Genomic DNA, 13,420 nt, shown 5'->3' on the forward strand with positions numbered 1-13,420 from the left:
TGCTCTTCCTTTGTTACTGCAAAAAAAGACAAGCTGTCAAGTGATTTTATCTTGTTTACCGACCTATCAAAGCTTATTTCATGATATTTTTAGTCAAATTATCTCACTGCACTGGCAGATAATCCTGCTGATTTCCATAAATTCCACTTGATAAATGCCAATATGATTTCTTTCAAGAAATCATCACAAAACAATGAAACAAGAATCTTTCTCCAAGACAGTTTCACATTTACCGAGTAAATGTCCTGAAAAAACAAGTCACAAAAAATGATCTGCCAGGTGCAGTAAGATGATTTCACTAAAAAAAATAAGCTTGATAAGTCTGAATACAAGATAAAATGACTTAACAAGTTTGTCTCTGGCAGAAACTTTGCCAAAAAGTCCTTCAAGTTGGCTGTGGTTACAGAAAGGGAGAATAGACTGTTCTCTCTTTATGTAATCTCTAAACAATCCCAGTCCCTGCGTTTACAGTGGAAGAGAAATTGCTAAAAACTGACATAAAGAACCTAGCATAGATAATGATGGCAGTTGACAATCCGACCGGCTATTGTCCTTCCTTCACTCCTCTCCGGTTAGAGTTTTATTTGTGTATTTCTGGGCTCCTGGCTGGCCGAGCCGTGCGTTTACATCTCGCTGCATCGCGGCTCTGGAAACAGGATGAGCCTCCTGACAGATTTATTGCTTGCAGACTCTTACACAGCTCTTACACTAGCCTCAGTGCCTGGAGATGCATACATTTCCCAAGAAGCGATATCAGTTTCTCTCACATCTCTAAAAACTTTTGGAGCATTTACACTTTCTCCCCCCTCCCTCTCTCTCTCTCTCTCTCTCTTTCTCTCTCTCTCTCTGGATTTCAACACCATTTTTTTCAGGACAAGCAATTACAGAGAAAGATCCAAATATGATCAAGTCAGAAGCAGAGCGCAGGCAATCTCTCTCTGTGAGTCAGACTCTGCTCTAGTCATTTATTTTCCGGCTCTTATCAACTTTCCTCTTTTGGGTGCTAAGAAGTAAAATTTACATTTAAATGCCGTCCCTTATCCAACCCAATTTGTGTTTACTTGGGTGAATAAGAAGCACAGGTAAACAACTATTCCTGCCCGGCCTTTTCTCAGAGCCAGCGGCGGGAGGCTGAAAGGAAACATTATATTTTCAGAGAATAAAATGACTTGTTGCTCGACGCCCATCTGTGATAAAGTCAAGGTCATGTTGCAATACAGCAATCTGCTGTAAAAGGACAAGTTCCTCGGTTGCCAGGTCCTTTTCTCTAAAGTCCGTGTCCCCATTTAGACCTGAAAGACCGACAGGTTGGACCACCTTGACCTCTTGTACTTTGGGATATGGGATAGATGAGTTATGACAGCAATATGACATCACATATGAAAGTACTTTTGATAGCATATGTATATTTTTTCTGCATATTTTATGTAATTTCTATATATTCTATGTATTTTTTGAGTATACCTATTTACACTACCAGTCAAAAGTTTGGACACACCACATTTTTCTTTATTTTTTACTATTTTTGCACATTTTAGAATAATAGTAAAGGCAAAGGCTTTGGAAAGAAATTCATACAAAGGCATCAACTTCACTATTTATATTTGTCTAAGAAATACATTTCAAGCATTTAAGCATAAGCCTTTAGATCAAAATGGCTTTAAGATCATGAAAAACATAGAACATTCAGTTAGGTGTGTCCAAACTTTTGACTGGTAGTGTATTCCTATTTAGTGCAATGAAAAAGTTGAGTTTCACCTGTCCTGTATACCCGTGGTGACGTCACATACCAGGTGACAGTGAAGCCTATAGGATGAACAGGTGGTTCTAATTTTGCCATAGAGTTAAATCATACTTAAGTGTTAGGTTCTAGTTTTTAATGAATGCTGAAACTGTCGGCATCATCATACCAAGTCTGCTTGAACTGAAGCGAAATAACAGTGATGGGATCATGACAACACAAAAAAGCAGAAAACAATAGCAGGAAAATTAGAATATGAAGCGTTGTATTAAAATGTATTATTAGATCTTTTAAATCCCCTCTAAAAACACACTTTTATAGACAGGCTTTTGTGTGAATCACTCCTTCTAGTTGTATCTCCATTTTATTTTTCATTTTGTAATTGTGTTTCTCATTTTATTACTTGTTTTTTTTTATACTTATTTAGTTATGTATTACTGTCTCTTCTGGGGACAACTTGTATTGTCTGGGCATTCATGTGGTTCGGCTCACACTTTCATGTAAAATTCTGTAAAATCTGTTTTTAGTTGTATCTCGTTTGTTTTCTAGTTGTATCCGTCTATCTCTTGTATTACCTTTTATTCCTATTTTTTATTCAACTTTATTTTATTTAATTGTGGCACTTTTACATCACTGTCTCTTTGTGTTTCACTGCATGTAAACATTTGTTTTTAGAAAAGTGCTATACAAATAAAGTTATTATTATTAAAACGCTCCAATTCACATAATAGTATAACACCTCAAGGGTTGATTTTACAGCTGTACAGGATATAACCAATCTCTTATCTCCTCATGTGGAAACGGGGCTTGGCTGTGAGTGGATGAGAGAGGGAATTGAGGTTATCAAGAGGTCAGGACGCCTCATCACAGATGTTTGATTGAATCGGTCCACAACACTTCCAGGAGGCTCAACAGTAAATTAAGCCTCCTGGAAAAACCCCGTTCCCCTCCTCTCTCTCCACCTGATCGGACCGACCCTCACTACACCTACACCGTCACTGATGAAGCTATAAGTGTGTCTACACAGGCAGAACGCCTCCAACACAGGAACACAAGTTTATTATTTCAAAATGGCCAAGTTCTGCTTCTGAACACATTTTACTCGGAGGTCAAATGGAAAAACTGGGCTCCGATGACGGGCTGGAACATGAAGGATAGATGGGGGCACAATGCTAGGAACATTACACAACTATTTACATTATATACCAAAAGTACAAAACATAAGGAAAACCTGCTCTTCCTATTAAACTGACTGACCAGGGGGGTCCAGGTGAAAGTTAAGCATCACCTGTCGAATCCATTTCACTCATAAAGATGCTGATTAAGGGAAAGAGACAGTTTTAAAGAGTTTTATGCCGTGAGACTAATAGAGCCATGAATTGTGCACAAAGGGAGGTAAGTCCCTGTTATGAAGCTGTTCTCATCCCTATACATCTCTTCTTTAGGAGGGTGGTGAAGCCTGGGTAAGAAAACTAGAGCCGGAAGAGACAGAAGGACAAGTTGCAGACTGTGGTTTTAGTCATTTTGCATTTAACAATAAAATTTGCTCTGGTTAACCTCTCCTTGTGTTTCTGAACATGTACACAGAACTGCTGTGTACTGCTGCACCCCATGTTCTCTAGATGCTGTGGGGTCAAATCTCGACCTTAGTTAACCCCACATCATCCTCGTGAGATCCTGTGTGTGTGTGTGTGTGTTTGTCAACACGTTCACAACTCCAGCGTCTGGTTCCTGATCGGAGTCGGAGTCATGTCTCAATGTCAGTGTCAAACTCCACACAGCAGTCCTCATTCCTCAATATTTTCACGTGTAAACCATTGAGATGACATGGAGCATGCACAGCCTGCCGGATGTTTTCCAGTTTGCTGCTCACAAGCTTTCCATTACAATTACAAATCCTTTTCTCTCAGGGTCAAAGACTGAACCGAGGAACTGTAAAGGGCATCTGTTCACTTACCTGTTCAGTCAAGGACTGAAGAGAGGGAATGAAATGAGTTTTGTTCCAAAACAAATCTTCACAATTTAGAAAATAGTCACTTCTACTCGTACCAAATTACTGATAGCACAAAATGTAAACAACATATGAGAGGATAGCAGGTAACTTGAGTCTTTGGTTGACAAAATTAAAACTGTAATTGGATATCTGTAAGTTAGAGAGACTGAATGATGAATGCAAATCAGCTTATGACTTTATTTCTTTAGAATGAATGTTCCTTTTGGAATAGATCCTGTCATGCATTTATGACTTATCTTAATTTTATTTTATCCTATCCTTACCATTTATTTTGGTTATAATCTTAGTTATCCTAGTATTTACATGAATGTTGCCCTTTTCCACCTCTGTCCTCTTCTCTTAATTTAATTCCTTTTTTCACACTAGTCAAATAGTCAAAATTCATTTTGACTATTATTTTATTCTGACTGTCAAAGCACTTTGTAAACTGTTTTTAAAAGGTCCCATATAAATAAAGTTATTATCTGGAGTCTAGTCTATGGCACCATGCAGTGCTTTCCCTCCTCTTACAATGATGAATATCCTTGAACAGACACAAACTAGCTGATGCTTCATGGAAAAAACTGTTTTAGTGGGAGAGAAGCGGCAACAGCAAGAACGCCGCAGACAGCATCACCACAGGACACCGACCTCCGACCTCTGACCTCCGACCACAGCGGCTGCTTCACCCGTTTCACTACCAAGCTACTTTTTGGTATAAAGCAGGACTTCCAAATGATAGATGGTTGGTTTTCTTGCAAAGTGGCTGGTAGAGAAACCAGGCAAAGTCACTGGCTTTTGTCTGGTGGCTGATAATATTTTGCCCACCATCAATATCCAACATTCATGTCTGTCCTTCAAAGACAAAAACACATTTTTTAGAACAGTACCTCCAAATGATAGTTGTCTGATCACCTGCCTAAGAGACTGGTAGAGCAGACAAACTAAACAAGTCACAGCCAAAATATAAACAGCCATTTGTCCGGTGTCCGCTGGTCACTTCCCTCCCTGGACACCTTCCTGCCTTCATGGACACATTAAAGACGAAGACAACAACAAAAAAAATGAGACATGCCGGTCAAAACACATAATGCCCTGGATTTTTATTTCATTTTGTGAGAATTCAAGAGGATTCTTTGTCTTTCCCATGTTTCATGTGGAAGGGGGGGAGATCTACAAAAACAAACAAACAAAACTCATGAATCAACTCGGCCATTGGAATGGGCATTGGGATTGTGGTACAGACAAAGAGAAACTACAAGTAGCCTTGTTCAGTACCAAACTCTTCACAGAAGAGAGCTCATATTTTTTTAATATTTTTTTTTCCAAAGGAAGGCACCCGATAACTTGTGGTTCATGGCCTCGCAGCCTTCTGGAGTATTCTAAAAGCAGAGAAAACGGTCTTTGTTTTATTTTTTTTTTTCACTTAATACATATTTTCCTTCTTGTATTACGTAGAAACTGGAATGATGATAAATGTCCAAAAGTTACTGCATTTTTCTCCCTTATAGATTTTTTTTTCTTTTAGATCAACAAGTAACAAAAGAATGAAGTCTTTTGATGAGGAACATACAATTTAAAAAAAAAAAAAAAAAAAGTGGGAGATACAAAAATAATTCTTTCACAAAATGAGTGGGAAGTGTGTGTTGGGGGGGATTATCTTTTAGAAAAAAAAACAGAAGTTAATTAGGCCCGCTGGCGCAAACCAGAGACCGAAATCATACAAAAAGCAGCATCAATCAATGAAACAGAACAAAAATTATATAGTGCTTAGATAAGTCAGAAGCAGCAAGGTCTTCTGGGAAAGAGTCTTCATCCCCATTTTTTTGTTACTTGTCTCAGGAATAATTTATGTATGGAAGAGCTTTGCGGAAACTGATTAACCCACTGACAAACTGATGCCTAGAACAAATTCACACCTTTCTCCTCCTGCCCTGCGCCTGAATCCGGATGAATGCATGTCACCCATGGGTTCAACACAGGAACACCCAGGAGGAACACCCAGGAGGAACGCCCCCCTCCCCCCCCCCCCCCGCCATGTTCACAACATACAAAAAAATACAGAGAGAGAAGTTTATATCTAAGCTAAACATTGACTACAGCACGGGGAACCAGTGAGGGGGTACAGTGTACAAAGAACCAAAAAACAGAAAACGAACAGAAAACGGATGAAACGAAACAAAACAAAAAAAACCTTTGTAAACACGGCACAATAAATAGATCAAACAGCAGGTTCCGCACCATGCACGTGATGACAGACATTTTTCTGTGGTACAACTCTCACACCTCACGCTCGCACCAGTTGCAGTTTGTCGTTTTCTCTTTTTAATTTGATTTTTTTTTTTAATATCCCGAGTGCAAAACATCACAAATGAACAATTCTGTATTCAAGTAATGTTATATACAAGAAGAAGGGTGGGGAGGGGAGGGGCTGGGGGGGGGGCGGGGGGTATTACAAATATGCAGTACTGTACATATAATTGCCATATTCATAATTTACAGACGTTGATCTCTTATTAACAGTAACAAATAGGGAAATGGGGGAGAAAAAATAAAACAAAACAAAAACAATTGTACGAGACGAGCATTGCAATTAAGTCCCAAAACAGTTGCCATGGAAACACAGCTTTGCCGTGCGCATTCCGCCGCCGCTTGCATTAACGACTCTTACAGACGATGCATAGCACCTAAAAAAAAAAAATAAAACATAAAAAAATAATAATAATAATAAAGGAGTTAGGCTTCCCCCCGTGCCGCATGCAGGAGGCTACGTAACTTCCATGGCCACTGTGTTCTCTGATAGACTGTTCAGTGCTGGCTTGTCTTGATCGTGATTCTCCCTGAGGACAAGAGGACAAGAGGCGGTAAGACACACCGCACAGCACGCCATCAGCAGCCACAGCAGCTTCACCAACGCACAAATGATCACTCGCTACTAGGGCTGGGTATCGTTTAAAAAAAATGACGATACCAGTACCAATACCAGTACCCTTAAAGTGATACCGATACCAATAGAGTACTTCATTCGATGCCTTTTTTTTAACGTTTTGGTGGCATCTCGGCACGCTGAACTGCCAACTCCGTCACATACACACCGCGCTCGACTTCACCACCACAGACTGTATGGGTTGTAGCTGCTGCGGTAGTGGGCCAATCACACGTCGCATTAAATCGAAGAACGCTTGTGGTGATTGGCTGCGAGCAAAACCATACAAATAGTCATTTTTTTCTAGATCTGTGTACAAAAAGTATCGAATGCAGGTATCGTTTGACTGGAGAAGTTTCGATACTACTTGGTACTGGGTTATTTCGGTCGATACCTTAAAAAGGTATCGAGTACCGATACCCAGCCCTACTCGCTACACTTCCCTACGGAAGAGGGTTAGGGCCACATGTGAAAAATGTATCTGAGTTCTGACTTTTTTCCTCACAATTCTTTAAACTCAGAATTCTGAATCTCAGAACTCAAATACATTTTTCACATGTGGCCATAATCCTCCTCCCTGTACTTCCCTCTACAGCATCAGCCAAGGTAAAAAAACGTTATTTTTAAAATCAGTACAGGGCCACATCGGCTGAAGAATCCCCAAAGTCACCATTCTGCCTTCCAAGTACAGTATGGTACCTGTAAATCTGGGTTCTCCGGTGTTTTAATTTCACCGACCCCCAAATAGATGTAATCGCATCTAAAATTAACTTTTTGGTTCACCCGCCAAGGTTTTTACCAGCTAAATTAATTGATACTGAATTGATTTTTCATTGAAGTGTGTCACCCTACTCATTTTCATTACATTATGTCATTTACATTGTCATTCAGCATATGCTTTTGTCCAAAGCGACTTACAATAAGTACATTTTGTTCAATTTTACTTCAGTCTTCATCAGTTTTCACTGCCATTTTGTGTAGAGAATCAGGTACTGTGTGAGTAGATTTAGAGTTTAATTTTAAACTTTCTCACTTATACAGTGCATGTTTTGTGTCTTGGTCTTCATTTTGTATTTTTAGTGGCTTCACACCTGCCATGTGTCACCACGAGAATAATGTTAACTTTCTAACAACATTAGGCTAGTTAACCATCCAGATAGTGGAGAAACAAGTTTAGATGCTAACACTTTATGTAGGAAATTTTTGAATATTTTTTTTTGGAAACCACCAGCGATTGTGGAACACATGCACCGGGATCTGAACTGCTTTCATTCACCAAGTACGACAGGTGCACAAGGAATGTGACTTGGGTTCATTGGTGTTGACACATTACAAGACAGCTACACACTACAGGATTTCCTTCCATGTACAAGACAACTGTGCTATGGTCCTGATTTTTGTTTCCTACTGAGATCATGAACGTTTCATTATAAGCATGTGAACAACAGCCACCCGCTCCTCCCTCCCCTCTCACCTGGGCACTATGTCCAGCGGCGAGGCCGAGGCTGCGGTGACCTTGGGTTTCTGACAGTTGGCGGTAGCAGCGGCCGCGGCGGCGAGCTTTAAGGCGGACGTCGACACGGCGGCGCTAAGCGTCCGGGGGGCGTGGGCGCGCTTGGCGGTGGGAACGCCCAGACGGAGGCTGTTGTTGTTTCCCAGCAGGACCTGAGTGGTGGCGGTGTTAGTGGTAGTGCTGTTGGTGGAGGTGTTGGCGGGGTGGGCGGTGCCGTTGTTGTTACTGGTGGCGGAGGTGGTGGTGGTGCCGGGGTGGAGGAAGGCGGGGCTTGGGATAGTGGCGGGCGGGGCCGGGGCGGCGGGGGACGGGGACGCTGTGCTCGGGAGGTGCAAGCCCTTGTAGACACCTGGAGGGAGGGGTCAAGTAGAGTATGGGCGGTAGTGGGGGGAGGGGTGGGGTGGGGGGGATGATGGGAAGGGTTGGTGACGGGGTTGGGATTTGGAGATGGAAGGTTCTAGATTATCAACCATTCTTTGAAGAAAAATCCTGCCGCTTCAATTTGTAACTTAAAGAAAAGCACTTTAAAAAGCAGTAATAGAATTATAATAACGATTCAAGTAGAAATGCAACTTTATTTTCATCTTTATTCTACCATTGTTGGCAATGTTGCACAGACTACATCAAACAGCTCGACAAATACCTAAACTGATGAAGATTTACAACGGGCACAAGATTCTCTGTCGTTTGTGAGACAAAAGCTCATTTATGACTTTTATTCTCCCTCAGAGGGTTTTTTCAAGAAGAAAAATGACTCACTAGAAATCAAAGAACCAAAACACGGGTTTCATTTCCCAAATTATCTCAGACAGAAATTACATATTGTCACTTTTCAGAGTTATCTACGCAACGCCACTGCCTGAAATGATTATTTGTTGTTTGCGGGGTTGCTGTTGCTTGTTTTGTTCAGTCAGCTTTGTACTGTGCCTGTATTTGTTCTTTTTGTGCGCTCCATTGTTGGTTTAGAACTGTAATTGCTTTATCCTCTTTGTTTGCTGCGATTGTTCAATGTCGGTGTGCACTGTCATTTCTGTGTAAAATGCACTTTGAATTCGATGTGCTATGAGTTGAAGTGATTTCAGTTGCTTGCTTGAAATATTTTTGAAAAGAAATTATATACACTAGTTAGGGCTGTACAAGTAATGATGAATAACTTGTATATCGCGATTTTAGGTCCCACAATTGATGATTGTAGAATGGCATATTAACAGGAATGAAACATTTAATTTAGGATGTCCACTGTGGTTGACAATAGTTGAAACCAGATGCCAAAAGGACAGTAAAATAAATTATGTTCCTCAAAGTCAAAGACTAGTAATTGTGCTGACTAATAGTGACCAAAATATCAAGCAAAATAATCAGCATTTCAGCCATAACTGTGCTGCCCGATTGCTCCTTCTTCACAGTTGCAGACACCTGACTGCCTGGGTGGGGGTGGGGGTGGGGTGAGGTGGCAGATGTGGGAGTCGTACCTGAGGGGGAGAGGACGCCGTTGACTCCGCCTCCCAGGACCAGCTCCTCCTTGGTCTTGAGGGCCAGCAGCTGGTCGGTGGTGACCAGGGCCGAGGCGGCAAACTGAGCGCTGGCCTGGTCTAACGTCTTCGACACCAGACCCTGGAGAAAGAGAGTGAGTGTGTGAGTGAATGAGAGAGAGAGAGCGAGAGAGAGAGACACAGGTGGTAAAAAGTGGAGAGGGAGGGAGTTGGAGCAAAAGAGAGAGACAAAAAAACACAAGCCAGACCAGCCAGTTTGTCACTGAAGCCAGACCAGCCAGTTTATCACTGACAGAAGGACAGACAGTCAGACTGACCTGTCTGCTGCTGGCTTGACTGACTGACTGGCTGGTTGACTGACTGACTGTCTGGCTGACTACTGACCTGTGTGCTGTTGGCAGTGGCGGTGCTGTTGGCTTGCTGTTGCTGCTGGATTTGCTCCAGCTGCTGTTTCTGCATCAGGGCCAGCTGCTCCTGATGCTGCTGGTACTGTTCGGCCGTGAAAGCTGAGAGGGACAAACGGGGGTTATAAATCTGGAAGTAGACGCTCACACCTTCATACATGTGTGTTTTTAATGCTGTGTTTTTTAATCACATGGCTTCTGCATTTTATAACTTTAAACAAAAAGCAGGACGAGAGTAGGCTCTCGCTGGAAATAAAGTCCAAATATACCTGAAATTGAGGCTAAACAATACTGGCCTAAAAACCTCCAAAAAAAACATTCAAGTGTTTTTGCTCAATATTGAGATTGCAGTGTGAACTGAGATGCACCTAGACAGTTTTATCTAAATAATATATTCCCGAGTTATAAAATGTAGAAAAAAGCGTGGGTGGGGTGTGTGTGTGTGTATGAGATGCTCTTGCCCAGGATCTGCTCAGTTTTAATAAAATAAACCCATTTCCCTGACATGCACACTGATCTGTAGGCCAGGGATTCTTCAGTACCAGAATACTTTGTTTAGGAAGCAGTCTGAAACACTTTTTTCTGCTAAGAAACACTGCAGCCTCTTGCGATTTGGAAATTGTGGTCGTTAATAATACAATTTCGACATTTCAGCTCCACATGAAATCCTGGGAAACAAAACTTCACAAAAAAACAAAAACACATCCCTGATTCATGAAGCTGTTTGAAACCAGTTTTCTTTCCTCCGTCTTTCTCTCTCTCTCTCACACACACACACACACACACACACACACACACACACACACACACACACACACACACACCCACACACACACACCACCCAAGGATCCTGAGACAATACTGACTACTCTCTTTGTTAAATAAAAGCACATTACATTACGCGACAGAATCAATTATTTTTCTGATATTCTCCTGCCTGCGTTTTCCAGCAGTGCCTTAAAAAAAAAATCGAGACGCCGACAGGCATCGTTTTTCAATGCCCAATATCTTTCAGGGCTCTTGGTGTTTTTTTGGCAGCGTGCCCATTTGGTAATTCATGCACTAACACAGGCATAAAGCCACCCATACCAACCCACACCCACCCAATACTGCCTCGTTTGAGTCAAGAAAAGACTGGGAAACTAAAACTGAGGCCTCATCCTCAGTGGAGCACAGCAGAACCTTACAGCTCAGACTGATCCAGACTGGAGGTCAGAGCTGTTCGATGTCCAACATTTACACATCGTCACATCGCTGAACCACACATATCCGAAGGCAGAGTTTCATTCTCCATTGGGTTCACATTTTTGGGGAGAACATCATTTTCATATAAACATTTTAAAAGTTAAAAGTGAGAGGAAAGGGCTTTGCTTGCTGCCTCTTGGGAACGATGTGTGTGTGTGTGTGAGCTGTAGGGCCGTCACTTAAGTCTCTTTTCCACCGCTGAGGATTGTTCTCCACACTTCTTACTCAATGATTTTGTTGCTTTGGCTAATGGTTGCATTGCAAAAGTGAAACGCTATTTTCAAAATATTAGGTTGATGGAAAAAATACCTCAACACGCCACATGAAAAAGTCACATTGACACCGACATCGATGTCCGGCACAACGCTACTGGAGGTGTTGGTGTGGAGTGTGCCAACCACTGACACACATGAGAAATAGATGCAGCCTCTGTTCTTACAGTGCAGCCTGAAGCCAATTTTCATCACAACTTGCATGCTCTCATAGCTGTTCTACTAGCTCATTCCTACCAAATCAGTGGCATTTTGGGAATGAGGGTCAAGAGCCAGTAATTAGCTCGTCTAATCAGAAGTAACGTAACACTAGCATCAAGCCTATGGTCAGCTCTGACGTGCTTTTAATCATGTTTTTAATACAATGGAGTTCTATGGCTGCTGGGACATGGCTTCATTGGGCACCAGCTACATGGACGAGATTTGCTGGCAAAACAAAACCATTGCTGATTTTGTTATTTTCATAGGATTTGTTGACAGTAAGCAATGCATTAAAAAGCACCGGCCTTATCCTTTAAGCGCTTGCCAGTGAATAATGACAAAACACCCAAGTTCTTCCAGCCAATCGTCCAGCCTCTAACCAACCTGGTCTTAAGTCTTTCTTCACTGGCTCTCTATTGATTATGAAGTCTAAGGCATTTTCAAAGCATTGTGTGGCCTTGCGCCTCAAAGTATCATTGATTTACTTGTACCCTACAAGCCTCCCCGTTCTCTGCTCACAGCATGCAGGACTCCTCGTCATTCCATGCATTTGAAAAACAGCAGCAGCGGCAGAGCCTTCTCCTGTAGCTTACTACCCATGTCATGCAATCAGACACTAGCATTATTTAAATCCAGACTTAATCCCCATTTATTCAGCACCACCTAAAACCTACCTTAACTCTCAGCTGCAGTCTGTCCTCTTACTGCTGCAGACTTTGCCGCTACTCTTACTCACACAGTCACACACACACACACACGCTGTATTTCTTGGAAAAGGTGTTTCTTTTGTCTCTTGTTTATTATACTTGTTTTTATCAGTTTTTGTGTCCTTTGTTGTCCGTAAAGCACTTCGCAACAAACCTGTCTTAAAATTGCTGTGCTAATAGACTTGAGCAGATCAGTTGTTCCAGAGGAAATCAATAATCTGGTGTTTTGCATGCACATCAAAGTGAAAAAACTGAACATGTAAAGTGCTTAAGGGGACACTAAGACAACAACTGTCTGACCGGCTTGAGCGGGAGTACCGTCGGGACCTGTGGCCTTTACTTTGCATTCAGCGCCCCACGCCTCTGTGTCCACACACCCTGACAAATCCCGTGCATCTCATGAATTTATTTATCAAACCCATTTTTTAATTGACTCCTTGCGGACCGGAGAGGGTGGGAGGCGACGCGGCGTGAATGCCAAACAACGGTTGTACCTGCCGAACAATACGGCCTTTCAAAATGCCACCGGTGGACAGAGGATAGACACCGGTCACGCTATTAAACGCTCCCGGCAAACAAAAGAGGCGAGTCGATCACCGCCGCAGTCCAGTGAAAACACCAGAAAAAAAGAAACTGAACAAAATAAAAAAGGAAGCGATCTGTGGCACAGTGGCATCCTGAATAATTTCATGGATGGGTACTTGGCAATTACCTCTCTCAACTAGCTTCGGTCTGTTAACGCCAGCAAGCCAAAAGGTAGGACAGATGTGGTGCTAGTGTGTGTGTGTCGCTTCTAAAAATCCAGTTGGCTGGTGAAATAGTGAAAGTGGTAAATGAGCAAAGAAAATCCGGTTTTCGTGAACTCAAAGGAATCAGCAAGAACACAACCACTACTGCTTTTGTATGCTTGTTTATGTGTGTGACT

The 13,420-nt window shown here is 42.0% G+C and overlaps 1 protein-coding gene across 3 annotated transcripts in view; it reads right to left on the reverse strand.

Moving 5' to 3' along the window:
- Positions 1-4,812: 4,812 nt before the first annotated feature.
- LOC139915882 (enhancer of polycomb homolog 1-like) overlaps positions 4,813-13,420 on the reverse strand; it is a 36,357-nt gene continuing 27,749 nt past the window's right edge. For 2 of the 3 annotated variants that reach the window (XM_078287539.1, XM_071904656.2), the window contains 4 exons: positions 10,051-10,172; positions 9,646-9,787; positions 8,135-8,522; positions 4,813-6,574 (listed from right to left, as the gene is read on the reverse strand). In XM_078287539.1, the coding sequence (XP_078143665.1) occupies positions 6,502-6,574; positions 8,135-8,522; positions 9,646-9,787; positions 10,051-10,172 (725 nt within the window). In that variant the 3' untranslated portion in view covers positions 4,813-6,501. The remainder of the gene's footprint in view (positions 6,575-8,134; positions 8,523-9,645; positions 9,788-10,050; positions 10,173-13,420) is intronic. The other variant, XM_071904659.2, reaches the window with a different exon arrangement.

The sequence above is a fragment of the Centroberyx gerrardi genome, chromosome 13 (genome assembly GCF_048128805.1).
Source record: "Centroberyx gerrardi isolate f3 chromosome 13, fCenGer3.hap1.cur.20231027, whole genome shotgun sequence".
In the NCBI taxonomy this organism is placed as follows: Eukaryota; Metazoa; Chordata; class Actinopteri; order Beryciformes; family Berycidae; genus Centroberyx; species Centroberyx gerrardi.